Source organism: Haliotis rubra, unplaced genomic scaffold (assembly GCF_003918875.1).
Source record: "Haliotis rubra isolate DU_JTF1 unplaced genomic scaffold, ASM391887v1 Scf669, whole genome shotgun sequence".
Classification (NCBI taxonomy): Eukaryota; Metazoa; Mollusca; class Gastropoda; order Lepetellida; family Haliotidae; genus Haliotis; species Haliotis rubra.
The window spans coordinates 264,957-288,954 of NW_025767378.1; the positions used below are offsets into that span (position 1 = coordinate 264,957).

At 43.8% G+C, this 23,998-nt stretch overlaps 1 protein-coding gene across 1 annotated transcript in view; it reads left to right on the forward strand.

Annotated features, from left to right (window-relative positions):
* Positions 1-447: 447 nt before the first annotated feature.
* The window catches only part of LOC124257607 (A disintegrin and metalloproteinase with thrombospondin motifs 12-like), a 53,944-nt gene continuing 30,393 nt past the window's right edge, over positions 448-23,998 (forward strand). The window contains exons 1-12 of the mRNA XM_046691708.1: positions 448-575; positions 10,526-10,589; positions 11,567-11,719; positions 12,247-12,380; positions 13,020-13,167; positions 13,998-14,152; positions 14,333-14,416; positions 16,318-16,442; positions 17,389-17,532; positions 18,254-18,388; positions 18,795-18,960; positions 19,133-19,224. Coding sequence (XP_046547664.1) covers positions 507-575; positions 10,526-10,589; positions 11,567-11,719; positions 12,247-12,380; positions 13,020-13,167; positions 13,998-14,152; positions 14,333-14,416; positions 16,318-16,442; positions 17,389-17,532; positions 18,254-18,388; positions 18,795-18,960; positions 19,133-19,224 — 1,469 coding nt within the window. The 5' untranslated portion in view covers positions 448-506. The remainder of the gene's footprint in view (positions 576-10,525; positions 10,590-11,566; positions 11,720-12,246; positions 12,381-13,019; positions 13,168-13,997; positions 14,153-14,332; positions 14,417-16,317; positions 16,443-17,388; positions 17,533-18,253; positions 18,389-18,794; positions 18,961-19,132; positions 19,225-23,998) is intronic.

Sequence of the window (23,998 nt, forward strand, 5' to 3'; positions counted from 1 at the left end):
CAACAGCTGGAGGCAGTATAGTCCTCAACCTAACTGGTTCTAGACAACAGCTGAGCCAGTATAGTCCTCAACCTACAACCGGTTCTAGACAACAGCTGGAGGCAGTATAGTCCTCAACCTAACCGGTTCTAGACAACAGCTGGAGGCAGTATAGTCCTTAACCTAACCGGTTCCAGACAACAGCTGGAGGCAGTATAGTCCTCAACCTAACCGGTTCCAGTCAACAGCTGGAGGCAGTATAGTCCTCAACCTAACCGGTTCTAGTCAACAGCTGGAGGCAGTATAGTCCTCAACCTAACCGGTTCCAGACAACAGCTGGAGCCAGTATAGTCCTCCGCCTAAGCGGTTCCAGTCAACAAGATGGTCCCTGCAGCTTTAAGACTGTTCCGGGTCGCTAGGTGGGTGGCTGATGAGAGCTAGAGATACGTCACCAGCCAGAAGTGTCTCAACTGGGACAGGAGGCAGTCAGCTGTTGTTTCTCTCACGACTGAGACACTGGCCCCACGATGCGCGGTCCTTCATCAGTTGTGTGTGTTCTGTGTGTGATGTTCAGTACAGGTGGAGCTCTGTCTCAGGTATGTGTGAGTGAATGGCTGAGGGGAACATGTCATTTGTTTTTTCAGCCAGGGCAGTGGACGTCCGTGTGTAGACGTGGATGTGTGAAGCAGGTAGTATAGTGTTAAGGTATATATGTTCCCTGAAGTGTTAAGATATATATGTTCCTTGAAGTGTTAAAAGTGTTAAGGTGTAAATGTTCCCTGAAGTGTTAAGGTGCATACATGTTCCTGAAGTGTTAAAGTGTTAAGGTGTATACATGTTCCCTGAAGTGTTAAGGTGTATACATGTTCCCTGAAGTGTTAAGGTACATATACATGTTCCCTGAAGTGTTAAGTGTATACACATGTTCCCTGAAGTGTTGTATACATGTTCCTGAAGTGTTAAGGTGTATACATGTTCCCCTGTATACATGTTCCCTGAAGTGTTAAGGTGTATACATGTTCCCTGAAGTGTTAAGGTGTATACATGTTCCCTGAAGTGTTAAGGTATATACATGTTCCCTGAAGTGTTAAGGTGTATACATGTTCCCTGAAGTATTAAGGTGTATACATGTTCCCTGAAGTGTAAAGATTTGTATACATGTTCCCTGAAGTGTTAAGGTGTATACATGTTCCCTGAAGTGTTAAGGTGTATACATGTTCCCCTGAAGTGTAAAGGTGTATACATGTTCCCTGAAGTGTTAAGTGTTACAAAGGTGTATACATGTTCCTGAAGTGTTAAGGTGTATACATGTTCCCTGAAGTTAAGGTGTATACATGTTCCCTGAAGTGTTAAGGTATATACATGTTCCCTAAAAAAGGTTTTACATGTTCCCTGAAGTGTTACAAAGTGTTAAGGTGTATACATGTTCCCTGTAGTGTGAAGGTGTATACATGTTCCCTAAAGTTTTAAGGTGTATACATGTTCCCTGAAGTGTTAAGGTATATACATGTTCCCTGAAGTGTTATGGTGTATACATGTTCCCTGTAGTGTGAAGGTATATACATGTTCCCTAAAGTTTTAAGGTTTATACATGTTCCCTGAAGTGTTAAGGTATATACATGTTCCCTGAAGTGTTAAGGTATATACATGTTCCCTAAAGTTTTAAGGTATATACATGTTCCCTGAAGTGTTAAGGTATATACATGTTCCCTGTAGTATTAAGGTATATACATGTTCCCTGAAGTGTTAAGGTGTATACATGTTCCCTGAAGTCTTAAGGTATATATATGTTCCCTAATGTCTTACGGTTTATACATGTTCCCTGAAGTGTTAAGGTATATACATGTTCCCTGAAGTCTTAAGGTATATACATGTTCTCTAAAGTCTTAAGGTATACACATGTTCCCTGTAGTGTCAAGGTATATACATGTTCCCATAGTCGTATTATCTGTTGATGTTAAAATTCGTATGTTAACCTTTTGGTCTAAATTATTGACAAACAGTCCATCTAATAATCTTCAAAATGAAGGTGTTCACAGCTGTATCTGGATCTCAATTGAATAAGAAAAATTATCTAACGTCCCTATCCTTTAATGGCACCATTTACCAGTTGAGAAAGGAAGATGGAACAGGATACCAATTACCAATAAATGTAAGAAAATGTAAATTATGTTGAATAAATGATGTAGGTGATGAGTTTCATTATATTCTTAAATGCACACATTTTAGAAAAGAAAGATCAATGTATATACCAGCTTCCTTTATAAAAACCAAATATTTTAAAATTTAGCTAACTACTATTCTGCCATAATATCGGATTTTCTTTCTAACAACACGTTTAAGAAACTTATTTCATATAATCGTCTCCTTACAGTCCTCACCGATACACGTGTAGCCCTATTGTTGCTCAAATTCTCAGTTATTTCACCCAAAGGTGAAATCCTATTGTCTCTGACCAACCTCAAAAGTTGTCGATTGTCCCGAGGAGTCAGTTTTCTCATACGGCCTGTTCTGAGAACATTCTCGACTGATCCACGTTGATTAAATCGCTTTACCACCGAATATACGCTGCTTCGAGGCATTCCAAAGAATATTGCAATGTTAGAACATTTTTCGCCACTTTGAAACTTTTTTACAATTAATTTCTTAAGTGACTCCGACAAATCAGCCGATTTCCCCATTGTTGCCGGAAATAACCAGAATATGTAGCAGACGACAAGTTGATTAAGAATAGTCACGTGACAGACACGTGACATCATGGTCGATCATGTGACAAAATATTACGACGATATTAGGTGTCGTTTTTGAGTAGCAGTATTTTAAAAACGGGCATCGCTATACACGGTATCAACACCGCTACAATTGTACGTAATGATATGGCCACGCGCTGTAGATCAGCTATAGACTAGCCCAACATAGTATGGAAATCTCGGAAAGAGAAATCTCGGCTCACAGACTTGGTTAACACATGTCATCGTATCCCAATTGCGTATGACGATGCTCATGTTGTTGATCACTGGATTGTCTGGTTCAGACACGATTATTTACAGACCGTCGCCATATATACTAGGCACATAAAGAAACTGTGCCTACAAAAATTTAAAATCTAAATTTATCAAACCTGTGTAGACACATAAGGATTTAAACTCAGAGATTAGTGACATGTATCCAACATGCATGCACGTGCCACGTTCCGTGACGTCAGTGGGTTCGTCCTTGAGACGTGCAATACGTTGTTGCACGTGCATTCCGGGAAAGAGAAACAGCAAATGAATGCCACACAATACTGTCACTTTGGAAAGCTCAACCCCTGCCCTTGCGATCGTTCAAAAATTAAACGGCTATTGAAACGCATAGCATGCCCCAGGCTCACGTCTGCACAACGTCATGAGGCCATTGGGATGGTCCGTGGGGGAATGTCTCAACGACAAGTGGCTGCACATTTCCACTGCCACCGGAACACCATTTCTGCACTGGTGAGACGCTACCAGAACACAAATGACGTCATCGATCGGCGGCCTGGACGTTGTGTAACAACGCCAAGACAGGACAGATGGATAAGGGTGACCCATCTTCGCCACAGGTTTCAGACTGCAGTGATGACTGCCCGAACCATCCCAGGACTTCGCCGTATCCACCCCAACACAGTTCGACAACGTAAACGTCATCACGGGACAAGACCACGACGTCCCGCCATACGGCCTATCCTGACACAACGTCATCGACAAGCTCGCCGAATGTGGTGCCGAAATCATGACCCTTGTTTTGGTGGAGAAATGTTGTTTTTACAGATGAGTCCAGGTTTAACATTTACCAAAATGATGGACGTCAACGTGCCTATAGACGCGTGGGAGAACGTTATGCATAGGCCTGTGTCTTGGAGAGGAATCGCTTTGGTGGTGGTTCCGTGATGATTTGGGGTGGAATAACAGCACGCCAAAGAACTCCTTTGGTGATTGTTCAGGGCAACTTAACTGGTGTGGGCTACAGGGATCAGATTCTTCGACCTGTGGCAATTCCTTTTCTGCAACGTCATGGCCCTGGGTTAACATTCCAACAGGACAATGCCCGCCCTCATACGGCAAGGGTTGCTATGGATTTCTTGCAACACCACAACGTTGACGTACTGCCTTGGCCTGCAAATTCAACGGATCTCTCCCCGATAGAGCATGTTTGGGACGAGATGGATCGACGTCAACGCCGTCTTCCTCATCCGCCAGATAACGTCCTTGACCTTGCAACAGAACTTGAGAGAATCTGGCGTGACATCCCACAAGCCTTCCTTGCACGTTTGATAGACTCTATGCGTCGTCGATGCACTGCTGTTCTCAATGCCGATGGTGGACATACCCGTTATTGAGCTTGTGACATGGTCGTTTGACCCCTGTCCCGCTTGTGGACTCGTGACGTCATTGTGATTGACTTTTCAATGGAAATTCTCCCGACTTGTTATGGTCTCATGATCCCTCCATTAAAGTTTATATGTACCTTTGACATTGTTATCGTACTTATCAACTGGGATAATATTTTGACAATGCACAGTTTCTTTATGTGGCTAGTATACATGTAGCTGGAAAATTACTGAGTGCGGCGTAAAGCTAAACTCACTCACTCACTCACCAACTGATTGTGTTGGTCCTTTGCCTAAAGCCCGCTAGGTAATCAGAACATTCTTACAGTCATATGCTCTTCCACAATTTGTCGAGAGTCAATTCCTTTACGGGAAATTACAGGTTTCTATCAAGGATTTGCTATTGAGTCAGATCAGAGCTTAAATGTGGTGTTGGATATTTTCCAATAGACTTTGAATAACTAGGTTCAGTCTAGTGTACATCATCATGCATCTCACTGAGCTCTGCGGGACGGTTGGGTAGCCCAGTGGTTAAAGCGTTCGCTCGTCACGCCAAAGACCCGGGTTTGATTCCCCACATGGGTACAGTGTGTGAAGCCCATTTCTGGTGTCCTCCACCGTGATATTGCTGGAATATTGCTACAAGCGGCGTAAAACTATACTCACTCACTCACTGAGCTTTACAGAGGTGTCATCAGTTTAAACATTTCATGAGGACTTGATACAGAGACTGACTATGACGAAATTTAGGAGTTAATTTAGACTGACTGGGACGAAAGTTCAACTCACGGAGTTAATTTACACTGACTGGGACAAAAGTTCAACTGACGGAGTTAATTTAGACTGACTGGGACGAAAGTTCAACTGACGGAGTTAATTTAGACTGACTGGGACGAAAGTTCAACTCACGGAGTTAATTTAGACTAACTGGGACGAAAGTTCAACTTTCGGAGTTAATTTAGACTGACTGGGACGAAAGTTCAACTGACGGAGTTAATTTAGACTGACTGGGACGAAAGTTCAACTCACGGAGTTAATTTAGACTAACTGGGACGAAAGTTCAACTTTTGGAGTTAATTTAGACTGACTGGGACGAAAGTTCAACTGACGGAGTTAATTTAGACTGACTGGGACGAAAGTTCAACTGACGGAGTTAATTTAGACTGACTGGGACGAAAGTTCAACTCACGGAGTTAATTTAGACTAACTGGGACGAAAGTTCAACTCACGGAGTTAATTTAGACTAACTGGGACGAAAGTTCAACTCACGGAGTTAATTTAGACTAACTGGGACGAAAAGTTCAACTCACGGAGTTAATTTAGACTGACTTGGACGAAAATTCAACTCACGGAGTTAATTTAACTTTGAAAGTTCAACTCACGGAGTTAATTTACACTGACTGGGACGAAAGTTCAACTCCACGGAGTTAATTTAGACTAACTGGGACGAAAGTTCAACTCACGGAGTTAATTTAGACTGACTGGGACGAGAAAGTTGAACTCACAGAGTTAATTTAGACTAACTGGGACGAAAGTTCAACTTTCGGAGTTAATTTAGACTGACTGGGACGAAAGTTCAACTCACGGAGTTAATTTAGACTGACTGGGACGAAAGTTCAACTCACGGAGTTAATTTAGACTAACTGGGACGAAAGTTCAACTCACGGAGTTAATTTAGACTAACTGGGACGAAAGTTCAACTCACGGAGTTAATTTAGACTTACTGAGACGAAAGTTCAACTTTCGGAGTTAATTAAGACTGACTGGGACGAAAGTTCAACTCACGGACTTAATTTAGACTGACTGGGACGAAAGTTCAACTTCCGGAGTTAATTTAGACTAACTTGGACGAAAGTTCAACTGACGGAGTTAATTTAGACTAACTGGGACGAAAGTTCAACGGAGTTAATTTAGACTGACTGGGACGAAAGTTCAACTGACGGAGTTAATTTAGACTTACTGGGACGAAAGTTCAACTCACGGAGTTAATTTAGACTGACTGGGACGAAAGTTCAACTTTCGGAGTTAATTTAGACTGACTGGGACGAAAGTTCAACTGACGGAGTTAATTTAGACTGACTGGGACGAAAGTTCAACTCACGGAGTTAATTTAGACTGACTGGGACGAAAGTTCAACTGACGGAGTTAATTTAGAACTGACTGGGACGAAAGACGGAGTTAATTTAGACTGACTGGGACGAAAGTTCAACTCACGGAGTTAATTTAGACTGACTGGGACGAAAGTTCAACTTTCGGAGTTAATTTAGACTGACTGGGACGAAAGTTCAACTCACGGAGTTAATTTAGACTAACTGGGACGAAAGTTGAACTCACGGAGTTAATTTAGACTAACTGGGACGAAAGTTCAACTCACGGAGTTAATTAAGACTGACTGGGACGAAAGTTCAACTCACGGAGTTAATTTAGACTGACTGGGACGAAAGTTCAACTTTTGGAGTTAATTTAGACTAACTGGGACGAAAGTTCAACTCACGGAGTTAATTTAGACTAACTGGGACGAAAGTTCAACTCACGGAGTTAATTTAGACTGACTGGGACGAAAGTTCAACTCACGGAGTTAATTTAGACTGTCTGGGACGAAAGTTCAACTCACGGAGTTAATTTAAACTGATTAGGACGAAAGTTCAACTCACGCAGTTAATTAAGACTTACTGGGACGAAAGTTCAACTCACGGAGTTAATTTAGACTGACTGGGACGAAAGTTAAACTTTTGGAGTTAATTTAGACTAACTGGGACCTAAGTTCAACTTTCGGAGTTAATCAAGAGTTTGCACACTTGTTTCCGGATGTACCTGACCGTACAGATTTAGCGTGTCATGATGTTGATGTTGGCGACCCTGTGCCTATGATACAACATACCTACGGGATAAATCCAGTCAAACCTGAAGTAATGAACGAGACCGTTCTGTACAATCAAACTATTGAACCACGTCATAGTGACCTTGAGTTCACCTAGGATTCATGCGACCACGTCAGATGGTAGTTTCTACAACTGCCAGTTCCAATTATCCAGTTCCTCGACTGATGGCTGCACGGAGAGAATCAGCATGCAACGCGGTCATCAGCTATTGTGACGTCAGATGGACTTTATCAGCATGCTACAAAGATATGTCCTCTTCCAGCGTGTCGTCGATGTCCTTACAGAGGACAAGTCCACAAGTCAACATCGATGATGTCGTTCGAACAAAATCATGTTCGATGAATGTATTATTTCGCTATTACCTGTTTAATATTATTTGTCTATATTAACATGTCAAAATCATTATATTTTATTTAACGTTAGAATTGCAAAACCGTGGGTGGGTGGGTGGGTGATATGATACCTAGGAGATATGGTAGAGATATCTAAAAAGTTTTGTTAATGTGACCCGTCTTTAATATATTGACACAAAACTATTTAACAAACTATCATGTATAGAAAAGAGGTAAACGTGCTTCTAATAAATAAATGTCATGCTAATAAAAACAACCCCAAAATCAATATGCTATGTTGTATAGGTATTGTCTGGACCTGTCTGCTTAACTGTTGTGACATGTGTCAGTGCGTATTGTGACGTGTCGGCTTGCGTGTTTGAGTACGTGTTGTGACGTGTCTATATATGTGTTATAACGCGTCTGTGTGCGGGTAGTGACGTGTCTGGGTAGGTAGTGTGAAGTGTCTATATACGTGTAATAACGCGCGCGTCTGGGTATGTAGTGTGACATGACTGTAGTGGTCTGATTAATTGAAATAATCGAAGATTGGTCGCAATGACTAAACGACCAAGCAATCGATCATGTTTTCTCATAATCGAACTCAAGCAATTTTTGAACACTTGTTTGCATTAACAATATTTTCACAAGCTTGGTTTATTTTGTTACATTTCATTAGCGCTACAAGCTCGTTCCAAGTCATGATTGAATTTATCTTAAAGACTCCAGTAAATTTATGTTCCTAAAGATTTGAAATTTGCAAATGCATTTTGTGTTATTTGCAAGAAACACACGAAGGAATAACATGTTTTTTCGTTTTTTTTGTGTGAATTAACAAACAACCAGGAAAATATGATAAATGACGCAAACCAATTGCCTTCGAAGATTGATTAGTTGTAATGAACCAATCATCAATTATGAGATTTTAAACAAATCCCAACGTGTCTTGGAACGTAGTTTGACATGTCTGGGTACGTAGTGTGACGGTTCTAGGTACGTAGTGTGACGGTTCTAGGTACGTAGTGTGACGGTTCTAGGTACGTAGTGTGACGTGTCTGTGTGCGTAGTGTGACGTGTCTGTGTGCGTAGTGTGACGTGTCTGTGTGCGAGTAGTGTGACGTGTCTGTGTGCGAGTAGTGTGACGTGTCTGTGTGCGAGTAGTGTGACGGGTCTGGGTACGTAGTGTAATGGGTCTGTGTACGTAGTGTGATATGTCTGGGTAGGTAGTGTGATGTGTCTGGGTACATAGTGTAATGGGTCTGTGTGCGAGTAGTGTGATATGTCTGTGTAGGTAGTGTGATGTGTCTGGGTACGTAGTGTGATATGTCTGGGTACGTAGTGTGATATGTCTGGGTACGTAGTGTGATATGTCTGGGTACGTAGTGTGACATATCTGTGTGCAAGTAGTGACGTGTCTGTGTACGTAGTGTGACGTGTCTGTGTACGTAGTGTGATATGTCTGGTACGTAGTGTGACGTGTGTGGGTACGTAGTGTGACGTATTTGGGTACGTAGTGTGATGTATCTGTGTAAGTAGTGTGACGTGTCTGTGTAAGTAGTGTGATATGTCTGTGTAGGTAGTGTGATGGGTCTGTGCACGTAGTGTGATATGTCAGGGTACGTAGTGTGATATGTCTGGGTACGTAGTGTGATATGTCAGGGTACGTAGTGTGATATGTCAGGGTACGTAGTGTGATATGTCTGTGCACGTAATGTGATATGTCTGGGCACGTAGTGTGACGTGTTGGGTACGTAGTGTGATGGGTATGTGCACGTGGTGTGATGGGTCTGTGTACGTAGTGTGATGTGTCTGGGTACGTAGTGTGATGTGTCTGGGTACGTAGTGTTATGTATCTGTGTAAGTAGTGTGACGTGTCTGTTCGAGTAGTGTGACGTGTCTGGGTGCATAGTGTGATATGTCTAGGTACGTAGTGTGATGAGTCTGGGTGCGTATTGTGACGTGTTGGGTACGTAGTGTGATGGGTCTGTGCACGTAGTGTGATATGTCAGGGTACGTAGTGTGATATGTCAGGGTACGTAGTGTGATGTGTCTGGGTACGTAGTGTGACGTGTTGGGTACGTAGTGTGATGGGTCTTTGCACGTAGTGTGATGTGTCTGTGTACGTAGTGTGATGTGTCTAGGTACGTAGTGTGATGTGTCTGGGTACGTAGTGTGACGTGTCTGTGCGAGTAATGTGATGTGTCTGAGTACGTAGCGTGATGTGTCTGGGTACGTAGTGTGATATGTCAGGGTACGTAGTGTGAAGTGTCTGGGAACGTGGTGTGATGTGTCTTGGTATGTAGTGTGACGTGTTTGGGTACGTAGTGTGACGTGTCTGGGTATGTTGTGTGACGTGTCTGGGTAGGTAGTGTGATGTGTCTGCACGTAGTGTGATATGTCAGGGTACGTAGTGTGATGTGTTGGGTACGTAGTGTGACGTGTCTGGGTAGGTAGTGTGATATGTCAGGGTACGTAGTGTGATGTGTCTTTGTACGTAGTGTGATGTGTCTGTGTACGTAGTGTGATATGTCAGTGTACGTAGTGTGATGTGTCTTTGTACGTAGTGTGATGTGTCTGGGTACGTAGTGTGACGGGTCTGTGTACTAAGTGTGATATGTCAGGGTACGTATTGTGACGTGTTGGGTACGTAGTGTGATATGTCAGGGTACGTAGTGTGACGGGTCTGAGTACGTAGTGTGACGGGTCTGGGTACGTAGTATGACGTGTCTGGGTACGTAGTAGGACGGGTCTGGGACCGTAGTGTGACGTGTCTGGGAACGTAGTGTTACGTGTCTGGGTTCGCGTTGTTACGTGTCTTGGTGCCTAGTTTGATGTCTGTGTACGTAGTGTGACGTGTCTGTGTACGTAGTGTGACGTGTAGGGTACGTAGTGGGACGTCTGGGTACGTAGTGGGACGTGTCTGGGTGCGTAGTTTGACCGGTCTGTGTTCGTGTTGTGACGTGTCAGTGTACGTGTTACAGTTTCACACGGACATGGAGCCAGATGACCTGCTGCACTACTTTGGAACCCGACACGAAGAACAAGGTGAGTGCATGTAGACTATCGAATCATCATCATCATCATCATCATCATCATTGTCAGAATCTCGTTGTTCATCGCTGCACATGTTGTCACAATCACTGTCTTGATCACGGGGTACGAACCCTCAAATCTGTAGTAGAACTTGGTCAACGTGAAGGCACAGGGGTGTGTTTTGTGTGATCGCAGACAGAGGGCATTCAGAACACATGCCGGTTACCGTAAAAAGGCCAAGTAATGTTTTTCTCAGATGACAAGCATCCAGAAAACGATACAGGGTGCCGTGTAAAGCTCATTGTTGTTTTTGTGAGCTTGTAAGACAGTTCAGAACATTCAAAACCCATTGTCAAGGCCATCAACGATTTTGCATGTCCGAAAAGACACAACATTCATAGAACATTCAGACTGCCTTAAATCCAAAGTGATGTTTTCTTAGTGGGTTCACGGCAACATCAAACGTACATCAACTGTCGGTAGCATCACGTCGACGGTAACATCAAACCGTCGGTAGCATCACCTCGAAGGTAACATCACACCGTCGGTAGCATCACGTCGACGATAACATGATACCGTCGGTAGCATCACGTCGAGGGTAACATCACACCGTCAGTAGCATGACGTCGACGGTAACATCACACCGCCGGTAACATGACGTCGACGGTAACATCACACGGTTGGTAACATCACGTTGTCGGTAACATGACGTCGACGGTAAGATCATACCGTAGGTAACATGACGTCAACGGTAACATCACACCGTCGGTAACATTACGTCGCCGGTAACATGACGTCACCGGTAACATGACGTCGACGGTAAGATCACACCGTCTGAAACATAGCGCCTCCGGTAACATGACACCGTCGGTAGCATCATGTCGACGTGACTTGCCGGATTCTTACGCCTTGCCCGTAACAGAACAGATAACTGAGATACAATACCCGCCGTAATAACACATTCCAACCAATACACCTCTTTATTTCAGTCCCTGTGTATGACGTCATAATCCCCCAGCGTGTTAGTGGGCGTGGCATCCGGTCCCCCAATAGTACCCATGGGCAGGTGATGTATGAAATACACGCCCTGGGAGAAGACTACCGCCTTCAGCTCACACACAACGACCAACTGACGGCCCCTGGTGAGTCCCAGTAGATATGATGTGTTTGTTTGTTGTTTAACGCCGCACTGAGCATTATGCTATGTTTATGACAGCGGTCTGTCAATATCGAGTCTGGACCCTAGAAGAAATTTTCATCGGAATACGATGACATGCATGAAACAAGTCAACAAGCCTGAACAGCTTTCGACAAACGCTGAAGAGAAACTCTGGCCCGGATCTTCATGGGTATCTAGAGGAAATGAGAGGATGCATCTACAATGTCTGAGTACGTAATGAATACTGAACCTGTGAAGACCCGGGTCGGGAATGGCCACCAACAGTTGGACACTAGAGCCTGAAGACATTCACCTACCTGTATCACAATCGGCGCGTTGACCTACCCCGTTCGCCATGGACGACCTTTGTCTGGACAATAATCAAATATAAACTTCTTATAGATTTCAGTCTGTAGCATACATGTATGGAGAATGACCTTTGGTCATCATCTGTATAGAGCCGAAGTCGGTTTTGTCAGGGTCCACAGTATGAAGTGATTTGTGTTTCAGGGTGTGTTGTAAGGACACCGAGGGCCAATGATACAGCACTCGTCCACGCCTGCTCAGCCAAACGCTGCTACTACCACGGGACGTCAGTTTACCATAACGGCTCCACCGTCGCCGTCAGCATCTGTCAGGGACTGGTACGATGTTTATAATAATTTATTGGTGAAACGAGAACAGTTAGATAAATCTACTGGTCTCCATTACATATAAACCCGTGAAGATCCGGGTAACAATTGGAAGTGTATGAAATAAGCCCAAAACCCAGCCAGACATCTGGGCTGGTAGCTTCAACAACTTACAGCCCAGAAGAGATTTAACCAGTCCCTCTTAAATACTATATAGACAGTGCCAATGGACACGTTAACTGAATATTTTTTCCACCCGTCCATCGGGCTGGCTAGCTGTAAAATTAGACCGTCCGGCAGAAACCTAGCCCGTCTCGGGCGGGCCTTATTTCATACACTGCAATTGGTCTTAGCCACCCATGCTTGTCGTTAGAGGCGACTATCGGGATCGGGTGGTCAGGCTCACTGACTTGGTTGACACATGACATTGTATTCTAATTGCGTAGTTCGATGCTCATGCTGTTGATCACTGGATTGTCTGGTCCAGACTCGAATATTTACAGACGACCACCATATAACTGGAAGATTGCTGAGCGATGTATTAAGCAACTAACAAACAAACAAACAAACAAACAAAGCAAACATTACACACAAACCCAGCTATACACATCCCACACGGTGTATACATCGTCAGTATGTCATACTTTACAGCATGGTATTGTCAGCACACGTGACCATGACCTTATGGTCGTGCCGATACGTCATCACCACGTGCCGCGCTTGCGGCGTGACGCCACAGGCGAACACCCACACATCGTGTACAAAAGGACGTCGTCTAAACGGTTCTGTGGAGTTTCTGGTAAGTGCATCTTGACTCCCAGTATTGTCTTGTAGAACCTCACCGGTCACAAGAGTCACAGTCTAGACAGACAGGTAATGGATACATTCTAAGATATTTTGCTACAAGATAAAAGGCCGCTGACAGTATTTTATCAGGCGATAAATACTCGTCACACTGAATTGACGTCACTAAGCCAATCTACTCTGCGCCCTCGTAATCAAACGTACGCAAAATAACTGACGTCACAATTCACGTCAGCGCTTAGTACAGCCTCCTATAGTGTACCTAGTTCGGTTAGCACCTGTTTCAGGGTTTGCAGTTGCCTCAGTCGGCCAACATCAGAGGTGGAAACATTACGTTTAACGTTTTAGACGAAAAAATGCATCAGCTTGACTTATAATTGACAGAGACATGGCAATGGTCGCAAACGAGGTCTATTTCCACAGTCCCACATTGCCTTCCGTGACTAGCCAACTTGATCTAAAGTTATGTTAGCAATAAAATGCAACGATCATATTATTCCATGTGGTTTACTATAATCACAAACTAGGTTGACGTAATTAGGAAGAGATATTTAACCTTATCGTAAACCGTCTTGGAACTTTCTATCTTCTGCTTTAATGATAACGTGTATCAACACAACAACACGTAAGTTAGCCCAGAACGGGGATTGTTAATTAGGGTCAACGATAACGTCGGGTTTTTTTTTAATTTGTTTTGTTCCTGTGATTAATCGTGTTAACTTTGGCATCTCAGAGAGGAAATACCGTTCGCTGTAGCCCCGTAGAAGTGTATTTGTTAAATATTACCCGGTGCGGGTATCGTTGAACCTGTGGTCCTGTTTACAGGCAGCCCTGTGCCAGATGATGTGGAGGTCAAGGTAGGAAGGTCACGAAGGTCAACGGAGACCAAGTACCTAGAACTGATGGTGGTGACTGACCCAGAGATGTTCAAGTTCCACGGAAACGACCTGCAGGAATACGTCTTGACCGCTCTCAATATTGTACGTACGCTTCACTATACGTACGTGCGCTTCATTAGATTTGCTTTGCTATACGTTAATTAACAATCGGACTCTCAATTTGGCTTCTGGTTAGTATGTCTCAAGAGCTATGTTGGAGCTGCATCACATTAATCTTTACTCTCTGGGTGGGTTCACGGTGTTGTCTTTTCTTCCCACCAGGCGGCGCTGAGGTTTCGCGACAGTTCCCTCGGCCATGACATCCGACTGTCTGTCGTCACCATGACGAACATACAGAAACAGGAGGTACGCCAGTTGATATCACTGTTATAAATGTAATTGTTTATTCTGGTGCTTGGTCGTGTTTGCTCTATCACATGGCGGGAATAATGCAAACAGCAGCACAAAAACTGCTTTGAAACAACCATCAGATGTTTTCTGGGGGCAGTAGTTTGACTGTATTCTGTGACTGATACGTGTCGGTGTGTGTAGCGAGGGCCACCAGTTTGTCGTTGTAGATTTCCTGATCTGAGTAACGTGCCTTTACTTTGTACCAAGGTCAGGGGCTATGTTTCACAGCGTATTGTTCTATTAGAACTCGAGACTTGGCATGAGTAGCGGTAAGAGCTCATAGTGGGCGCATAATCTTGTGTGTGTTATAACCCTCCCGTATTTTGTGTGATTTCCCATGTGTCTGTGTTATATCTCAATGTGTCTGTGTTATATATCATGTGTCTGTATGATATATTTCTCATATGTCTGTGTTATATCCCATGTGTATATATCCCATATGTCTGTGTTCATGTCTGTCTGTGATATCCCATATGTCTGTGTTATATCTCATGTGTCTCATGATCTCATATGTCTGTGTTATATCTCATGTGTCTGTGTTATATCATGTGTCTGTATGATTTCCCATATGTCTGTGTTATATCTCATGTGTCTGTGTTATATCGCATGTGTCTGTGTTATATCCCATGTGTCTGTGTTATATCTCATGTGTCTGTGTTATATCTCATGTGTCTGTGTTATATCTCCCATGTGTCTGTGTTATATCTCATGTGTCTGTGTTATATCGCATGTGTCTGTGTTATATCTCATGTGTCTGTATGATTTCCCATATGTCTGTGTTATATCTCATGTGTCTGTATGATCTCCCATGTGTCTGTGTTATATCTCATGTGTCTGTGTTATATATCGCATGTGTCTGTGTTATATCTCATGTGTCTGTGTTATATCTCATGTGTCTGTATGATTTCCCATATGTCTGTGTTATATCTCATGTGTCTGTGTTATATCGCATGTGTCTGTGTTATATCCCATGTCTTTTTGATTTCCCATATGTCTGTGTTATATCTCATGTGTCTGTGTTATATCTCATGTGTCTGTGTTATATCTCATGTGTCTGTATGATTTCCCATATGTCTGTGTTATATCTCATGTGTCTGTGTTATATCGCATGTGTCTGTATATATCTGTGTTATATCCCATGTGTCTGTGTTATATCTCATGTGTCTGTGTTATATCGCATGTGTCTGTGTTATATCCCATGTGTCTGTGTTATGTCATGTGTCTGTGTTATATCCATATATCTCATGTGTCTGTGTTATATCCCATGTGTCTGTGTTATATCTCATGTGTCTGTGTTATTTCATGTGTCTGTGTTATATCTCATGTGTGTCTGTGTTATATCTCATGTGTCTGTGTTATATGACTGTGTCTGTGTCTGTGTTATATCGCATGTGTCTGTGTTATATCCCATGTGTCTGTGTTATATCTCATGTGTCTGTGTTATATCCCATGTGTCTGTGTTATATCCCATGTGTCTGTGTTATATCTCATGTGTCTGTGTTATATCTCATGTGTCTGTGTTATATCTCATGTGTCTGTGTTATATCCCATGTGTCTGTGTTATATCTCATGTGTCTGTATGATTTCCCATGTGTCTGTGTTATATCCCATGTGTCTGTGTTATATCTCATGTGTCTGTGTTATATCCCATGTGTCTGTGTTATATCCCATGTGTCTGTGTTATATCTCATGTGTCTGTGTTATATCTCATGTGTCTGTATGATTTCCCATGTGTCTGTGTTATATCCCATATGTCTGTGTTATATCCCATGTGTCTGTGTTATATCGCATGTGTCAGTGTGTCATCTTCAATGCGTCTCTGAGCTATATCTAACGTGCCTGTGTTGTCTCCCCAGCCGGACCTTGAGGTTACAACGGACGCCGAGTATACTCTCAACTCCTTCTGCAAATGGCAGGAGGGCCTCAACCCTGATGATGACAGCAACCCACAGCATGCAGATGTCTCCATTCTTCTTACACGGTCAGTAGCTGAGACACACGGTCAGTAGCTGAGACATATGGCCAGTAGATGAGACATATGGCCAGTAGCTGAGACATATGGCCAGTAGCTGAGGCACACGGTCAGTAGCTGAAACATATGGTCAGTAGCTGAGGCACACGGCGAGTAGCTGAGAGATATGGTAAGTTGCTGAGGCACGCTGTCAGTAGCTGAGACATATGGTCAGTAACTGAGACACACGGTCAGTAGCTGAGTCACACTGTCAGTAGCTGAGACATATGAACACGGTCAGTAGCTGAGTCACACTGTCAGTAGCTGAGACATATTGTCAGTTGCTGAGACACATGGTCTGTAGCTGAGACATATGGCCAGTAGCTGAGACACACGACCAGTAGCTGAAACATATGGTCAGTAGCTGAAACACGCGGTCAGTAGCTGAGACATATTGCCAGTAGCTGAGACATGGTGAGTAGCTGAGACCCATAGTGAGTAGCTGAGGCACATAGTGAGTAGCTGAGACATATGGTGAATAGCAGAGACATATGGTGAGTAGCTGAGACATATTGTGAGTGTTACAACGCCTGAGCACTGCCTGACTGCGCAACCGACTGCTCACAGTGACGTCAACAATAAAGCGTTATGTCACCGCATCAGCAGGAACAGCGTGATGAGACAACTGCATGATGTGGGCAGCCGGGTCTATCGACAATTTCTGTGTATTTCATTAGTCCGTCAACATCGTCTGTATCGTGTACGTTCGACCGGGTACGTGAGGCTCTGGCAACGTCGCAATTGGGAGCGATATCTTTTGTGTTTTGGCAACACATACATAATGGTCTAGTAAGTCACAATCAGGACAATTTTAATAATGCTGCTTTTAGGAAAACAGCCCCAAAGCATCTGGTGTGTACTTTCTTTTTTTACGTCAGTCTAGCTCATATATTCTGTCCCCTGAATCTCTCCACAGCCTGGACATCCACAGTCACGGGACCGAGGGCACGGAGGGTTTGGCCATCATAGGGGGAGCCTGCATCAATATGCAGCGGTGTTCCTACAACCAGGACACGGGGCTCGACCTGGGACTCACTCTCGCACACGAGATAGGACACAGGTGGGTAGACGCACACGAGATAGGACACAGGTGGGTAGACGCACACGATATAGGACACATGGGGGTAGACGCACTCGAGATAGGACACAGGGGGGGTAGACGCGCACGAGATAGGACACAGGTGGGTAGATGCACACGAGATAGGACACAGGTGGGTAGACGCACACGAGATAGGACACAGGTGGGTATACGCACTCGAGATAAGACACAGATAGATAGACGCACACGAGATAGGACACAGATGGATAGACGCACACGATATAGGACACAGGGGGGTAGACGCACACGAGATACGACACAGGTGGGTAGACGCACTCGAGATACGACACAGGTGGGTAGAGTAGACGTTACATGTGTGACGTAGGGGCACGTGACACATATTGGTAGAGTAGAGTAGACGGGACACATGTTGATGGAGTAGACTAGACGGAACACATTTTGGTAGATTAGAATAGACGGGACACGTGTTAGTGGAGTAGACTAGACGGGACACAAACAACTGAAACATTATCATCCAGACATGTATATCCATGCGTCTGTCCCGATTCATTGCACGTTTAAATACGTTTTTACGGTAAAGGTCACTTGAGTATGTTGTCATCTTGATCTTTGTTGAATGCATATCACATGTTGTTGTGGCTGAACTGAACTGCCAATACCGAGACTCCCGTAAAGGTCAGGCTGGTATCTGGACTGCAGTGCCACTTTCATCTGTTTGAAGCCTCGGCGTTAACCACGACGGTGACGGTAACAGCTGCAACGCCAGCAGCAACATCATGGCGCCTGGTGGCGGGGGCGGGCCGGCGGCGTTCATATGGTCATCCTGCAGCGGTGAGGCGGTCAGTCGTTTCCTGAAGTAAGTACCCCAGCTACACACAACATTGTCATGGCGGGAAAAGAAACCAGAAAACTTGTCATAAAAGCTGCTTCGTCGCAGATTCCAAATAGCGTCAGTTGACTGCAATGATTGACTGCAGAAGGTTTCAACAAACGGTGAACCCGGGGGGCACAGATGTGGGTAATGTTCATGCCTCTTGTCAGTAACTTAACTTAATACCGAAAACTATATGACTGAGATGAAGACAGTGTTTCGGTCGAACGATCTTCATGTTGACTGGCAGTCTAGGCTGCAGGGGATGGGACAAATTATGGAAATTAAATACATATATATGACATCACAACATCCTCGCAATCTTCTGAGCACTATTTTCTCGGTGATCCAAATATGAATCTGGTGGCAGTAGACCTTTCTCCTCACGTAGGAGAGCCCAGTCCTCCTGTCTCGACGACCTTCCTACAGGGACGACGTTAAAACTCGTGAACGACCTACCAGGGATCATCTATGACGGGGACGCCCAGTGCAAGATGGCGTACGGTAACCCCTCCAAGAACTGCCCCAACACTGACTTTACTAAACGCTACAACGGGGTAAGTACAAACATAGCCCTGTTGGCAGGGTTACGATCTGCCGGATTTAGTCCCAGATTCGCATTTGAACGATGCTGGTTCAGGATCAGCAATAAGGTACCTGCTAGTGGTAAAATCATGTACACTGACACCCGATGGTAGGGTGAGTCACGCTACATCTCTCTCCCCGCAGGACGAGTGCAGTGTGCTAGTGTGCTACGCCCCCAAGGGCGGGATGTGCGTCACAGAGGGCGCCCCGGATGGACGGAACGGAGTGTGGCTCCGGTAAGGTCGGTACAGCAAAGGATTAGGTAGAACACAGTTTGTTATGTAAAGCATATTATATAACATCCCTGATATATAACCAATATAGATAGATATATAACCTATATAGTCTCCCTATTACACATATAACCTATATAGTCTCCCTATTAGATATATAGCCTATATTGTCTCCCTACTAGACATAAAGCCTCTATAGTCTCCCTACTACATATATAGCCTATATAGTCTCCCAACTAGATATATAGCCTATATAGTCTCCCTACTAGATATATAGCCTATATTGTCTCCCTACTACATATAGCCTATATTGTCTCCCTACTACATATATAGCCTACATTGTCTCCCTACTAGACATATAGCCTATATTGTCTCCCTACTAGACATATAGCTTATATTGTCTCCCTACTAGACATATAGCCTATATAGTCTCCCTACTAGACATATAGCCTATATAGTCTCCCTACTAGACATATAGCCTATATAGCCTACTAGACATATAGTCTCCCTACTAGACATATAGCCTATATATAGTCTCCCTACTAGACATATAGCCTATATGTCTCCCTACTAGACATATATAGCCTATATTGTCTCCCTACTAGACATATAGCCTATATAGTCTCCCTACTAGACATATAGCCTATATTGTCTCCCTACTAGACATATAGCCTATATAGTCTCCCTACTAGACATATAGCCTCTATAGTCTCCCAAATACATATATAGCCTATATTGTCTCCCAACTAGATATATAGCCTATATAGTCTCCCTACTAGACATATAGCTTATATAGTTTCCCTACTAGACATATAGCTTATATTGTCTCCCTACTAGACATATAGCCTATATAGTCTCCCTACTAGACATATAGCCTATATTTTCTCCCTACTAGCCATATAGCCTATATAGTCTCCCTACTAGACATATAGCCTATATTGTCTCCCTACTAGACATATAGCCTATATTGTCTCCCTACTAGACATATAGCCTATATAGTCTCCCTACTAGACATATAGCCTATATTGTCTCCCTACTAGACATATAGGCTATATTGTCTCCCTACTAGACATATAGCCTATATTGTCTCCCTACTAGACATATAGCCTATATTGTCTCCCTACTAGACATATAGCTTATATTGTCTCCCTACTAGACATATAGCCTATATTGGCTCCCTACTAGATATATAGCCTATATTGTCTCACTACTAGACATATAGCCTATATTGTCTCCCTACTAGACATATAGCCTATATTGTCTCCCTACTAGATATATAGCCTATATAGTCTCCCTACTAGATATATAGCCTATATAGTCTCCCTACTAGACATATAGCTTATATAGTCTCCCTACTACATATATAGCATCTATTATCTCCCTACTAGATATATAGCCTATATAGTCCCCCGACTAAATATATAGCCTATATAGTCTCCCAACTAGACATATAGCCTATATAGTCTCCCTACTAGACATATAGCATATATTGTCTCCCTACTAGATAAATAGCCTATATAGTCTCCCTACTAGACATATAGCTTATATTGTCTCCCTACTAGATAAATAGCCTATATAGTCTCCCTACTAGACATATAGCTTATATAGTCTCCCTACTACATATATAGCCTATAAAGTCTCCCTACTAGACATATAGCTTATATTGTCTCCCTACTAGACATAAAGCCTATATTGTCTCCCTACTAGATATATAGCCTATATTGTCTCCCTACTAGACATATAGCCTATATTGTCTCCCTACTAGATATATAGCCTATATTGTCTCCCTACTAGATATATAGCCTTTATAGTCTCCCTACTAGATATATAGCCTATATAGTCTCCCTACTAGACATATAGCTTATATAGTCTCCCTACTACATATATAGCATCTATTATCTCCCTACTAGATATATAGCCTATATAGTCCCCCGACTAAATATATAGCCTATAAAGTCCCCGACTAAATATATAGCCTATATAGTCTCCCTACTAGATATATAACCTATATTGTCTCCCTAGACTCCCAGATAAACTGACGGGCAAAAGTTTTGAACGTCCTGTAACAAAGACATACACCGAAATTTCCCAAAAATATTTAATGCATCATAATAAAAAAACACTTGAGCTGTAAATCACAAAAAATTAACAATTTCATTCAAGGAGTTTGTGAGCCGCTGTCAAGTAAACACGCAAGGGGTGGAATTTTGCATAAATCGATTATCACAATCTGAGTTTATGAGTCAGTAGCAGGGGCATTCCTTCAATACAGGATCTTGTGCACATCAGTATCGTGTGTGACCCCCTGCTGCGTCAATGCATGCCCTCACACGTCTCCTCATTGACGTCGTCAAACGTCGAATGACGTCATTGGGAATGCGGTTCCATTCCTCTCTGAGTGCTTGCTCTAGCTGTTGCCTGTTCTGTGGAACTTGTTGCCGACCTCTGATCTTCCTGTCCAGATGATCCCAGAGGTGCTCGATCGGGTTCATATCCGGTGAGCACGCTGGCCAGGGCAGGACGTCAACATTGTTCTGTTGCAGAAAGTAGCGAGTCTCTCTGGCAGTGTGAGGTCTCGCGTTGTCATGTTGTAGGAGTACACCCCGGGGTTGATTCTGTAGGAAGGGTACCACAACAGGCTGTAGGATCTGTCCGATGTACCCCCGTGCATTGAGATTGCCCTGCACTACAACCAGACGGGTCTTCTGGTCTCCACAGATACCGCCCGAAACCATGACTCCACCCCCGCCGAATGGATGAATTTCTCTGATGCATGGCCTTGATAAACGTTCCCCTCGTCGACGATATACCCGTTCTTTGCCATCACACTTGTAAAGGGTGAAACGGCTTTCATCGGAAAAGAGAACACGTCGCCAATCTCGGACTTGCCACCTGTAAACTTGCCTTGCCCACCGCTGTCTGTTTTGGCGATGTCTGAGGGTCAGGACCATTCCGCGGAAAGGACGGTAAGCCCTTATACCAGCTAATCTCAATCTTCGGGTCACTGTGCGACGACTGATACGATGCCCGAGTACCGTAGCCGCCGTCGACGTTGCCGTCACGAACCTGTTCCGGAGATGGATAGTCCGGATGTAGCGGTCTTCTATGGGTGTAGTGACCCGTGGCCGTCCACTTCTCGGCCTGTCTTGAGTGCTACCAGTATTCCGGTAACGTGTGAACAGCCTGGAGATTGTTGCTGGGGTACAGCCGAACGTTCTGGCAAGATGAGCTTGGGTAGCTCCCATATCGCGCATTCCAATGGCTCGCTCTCGCTGAATTTGTGTCAGCTTCGGCATTTTTTGCATGTGCTTTCAGTTACTGTGATATGCCAGCGTGTATCCATCCCATTTCTACCCGACTGGTGCACGTGCATGTTCGTGATTTTCAAAGATTACATGTTATACCTTTTTCTCGTGCTAGGGGTCACGTGACTACATCTACTGACATCACTACCATTCTGCAATATTCTCGTGACTTTGACAATGTTTGCTTTGGATGTTTCATTGGAATTTAGACATGCTCAATTTCCCCAAACCAAATTGAAAATGTTATACTAACTTTTGCCCGTCAGTTTAGATGCATAACCGCTAAAGCCTCCCGGTATACCTTCCCCTGGTAGATGCATAAATATATAACCTATTTCGAAGACATATACACTATATAGCCTCCCGTTATAATGCAATGATGATAGTGAAAAGAGCAGACGCTTCAGTGTATATAACGGATAATGAGCACATAACGGACAATAAGTACATAACGCACAATGGGCTCATAACGCACGATGGGCTTATAACGGACAATGGACTCACAACGGGCAATGGGCACATAACGGACAATGGGTTTATAACGCACAATGGGCTTATAATGTACAAATGGGCTTATAACGCACAATGAACACATAACGCACAATGGCCACATAACGCACAATGGGCACAAAACGCACATAACACACAATGGCCACATAACGGACAATGGGCTCACAACGGACAATGAGCACATAACGCACAATGAGCACATAACGCACAATGAGCACATAACGGACAATGGGCTCATAACGGACAATGAGCACACAACGGACAATGAGCACATAACGGACAATGAGCACATAACGGACTATGAGCACATAACGGGCCATGAGCACATAACGGACAATGAGCACATAACGCACAATGGGCACATAACGGACAATGGGCTCATAACGGACAATGAGCACATAACGGACAATGAGCAACATAACGGACTATGAGCATAACCGGGCCATGAGCACATAACGGACAATGAGCACATAACGCACAATGGGCTCATAACGGACAATGAGCACATAACGGACAATGAGCACATAACGCACAATTAGCACATAACGGACAATGGGCACATAACGGACAATGGGCACATAACGGACCATGAGCACATAACGCACAATGGGCACATAACGGACAATGAGCACATAACGCACAATGAGCACATAACGCACAATGGGCACCTAACGGACAATGGGCTCATAACGGACAATGAGTAAGTGTGTGAGTTTAGTTTTATGCCGCTCTCAGCAATATTCCAGCTATATGACGGTGGTTTGTAAATAATCGAGTCTGGACCAGACAAACATGAGCATCGATCTACGCAGTTGGGATACAATGACATGTGTCAACCATGTCAGCGAGCCTGACCACCCGACCCCACTGAAGATCAATTCTAACCCGGATCTTCACGGGTCTAACGCACAATGAGGCACAATGAGCACATAACGCACTATGTATACGTGAGCACCCTCCTC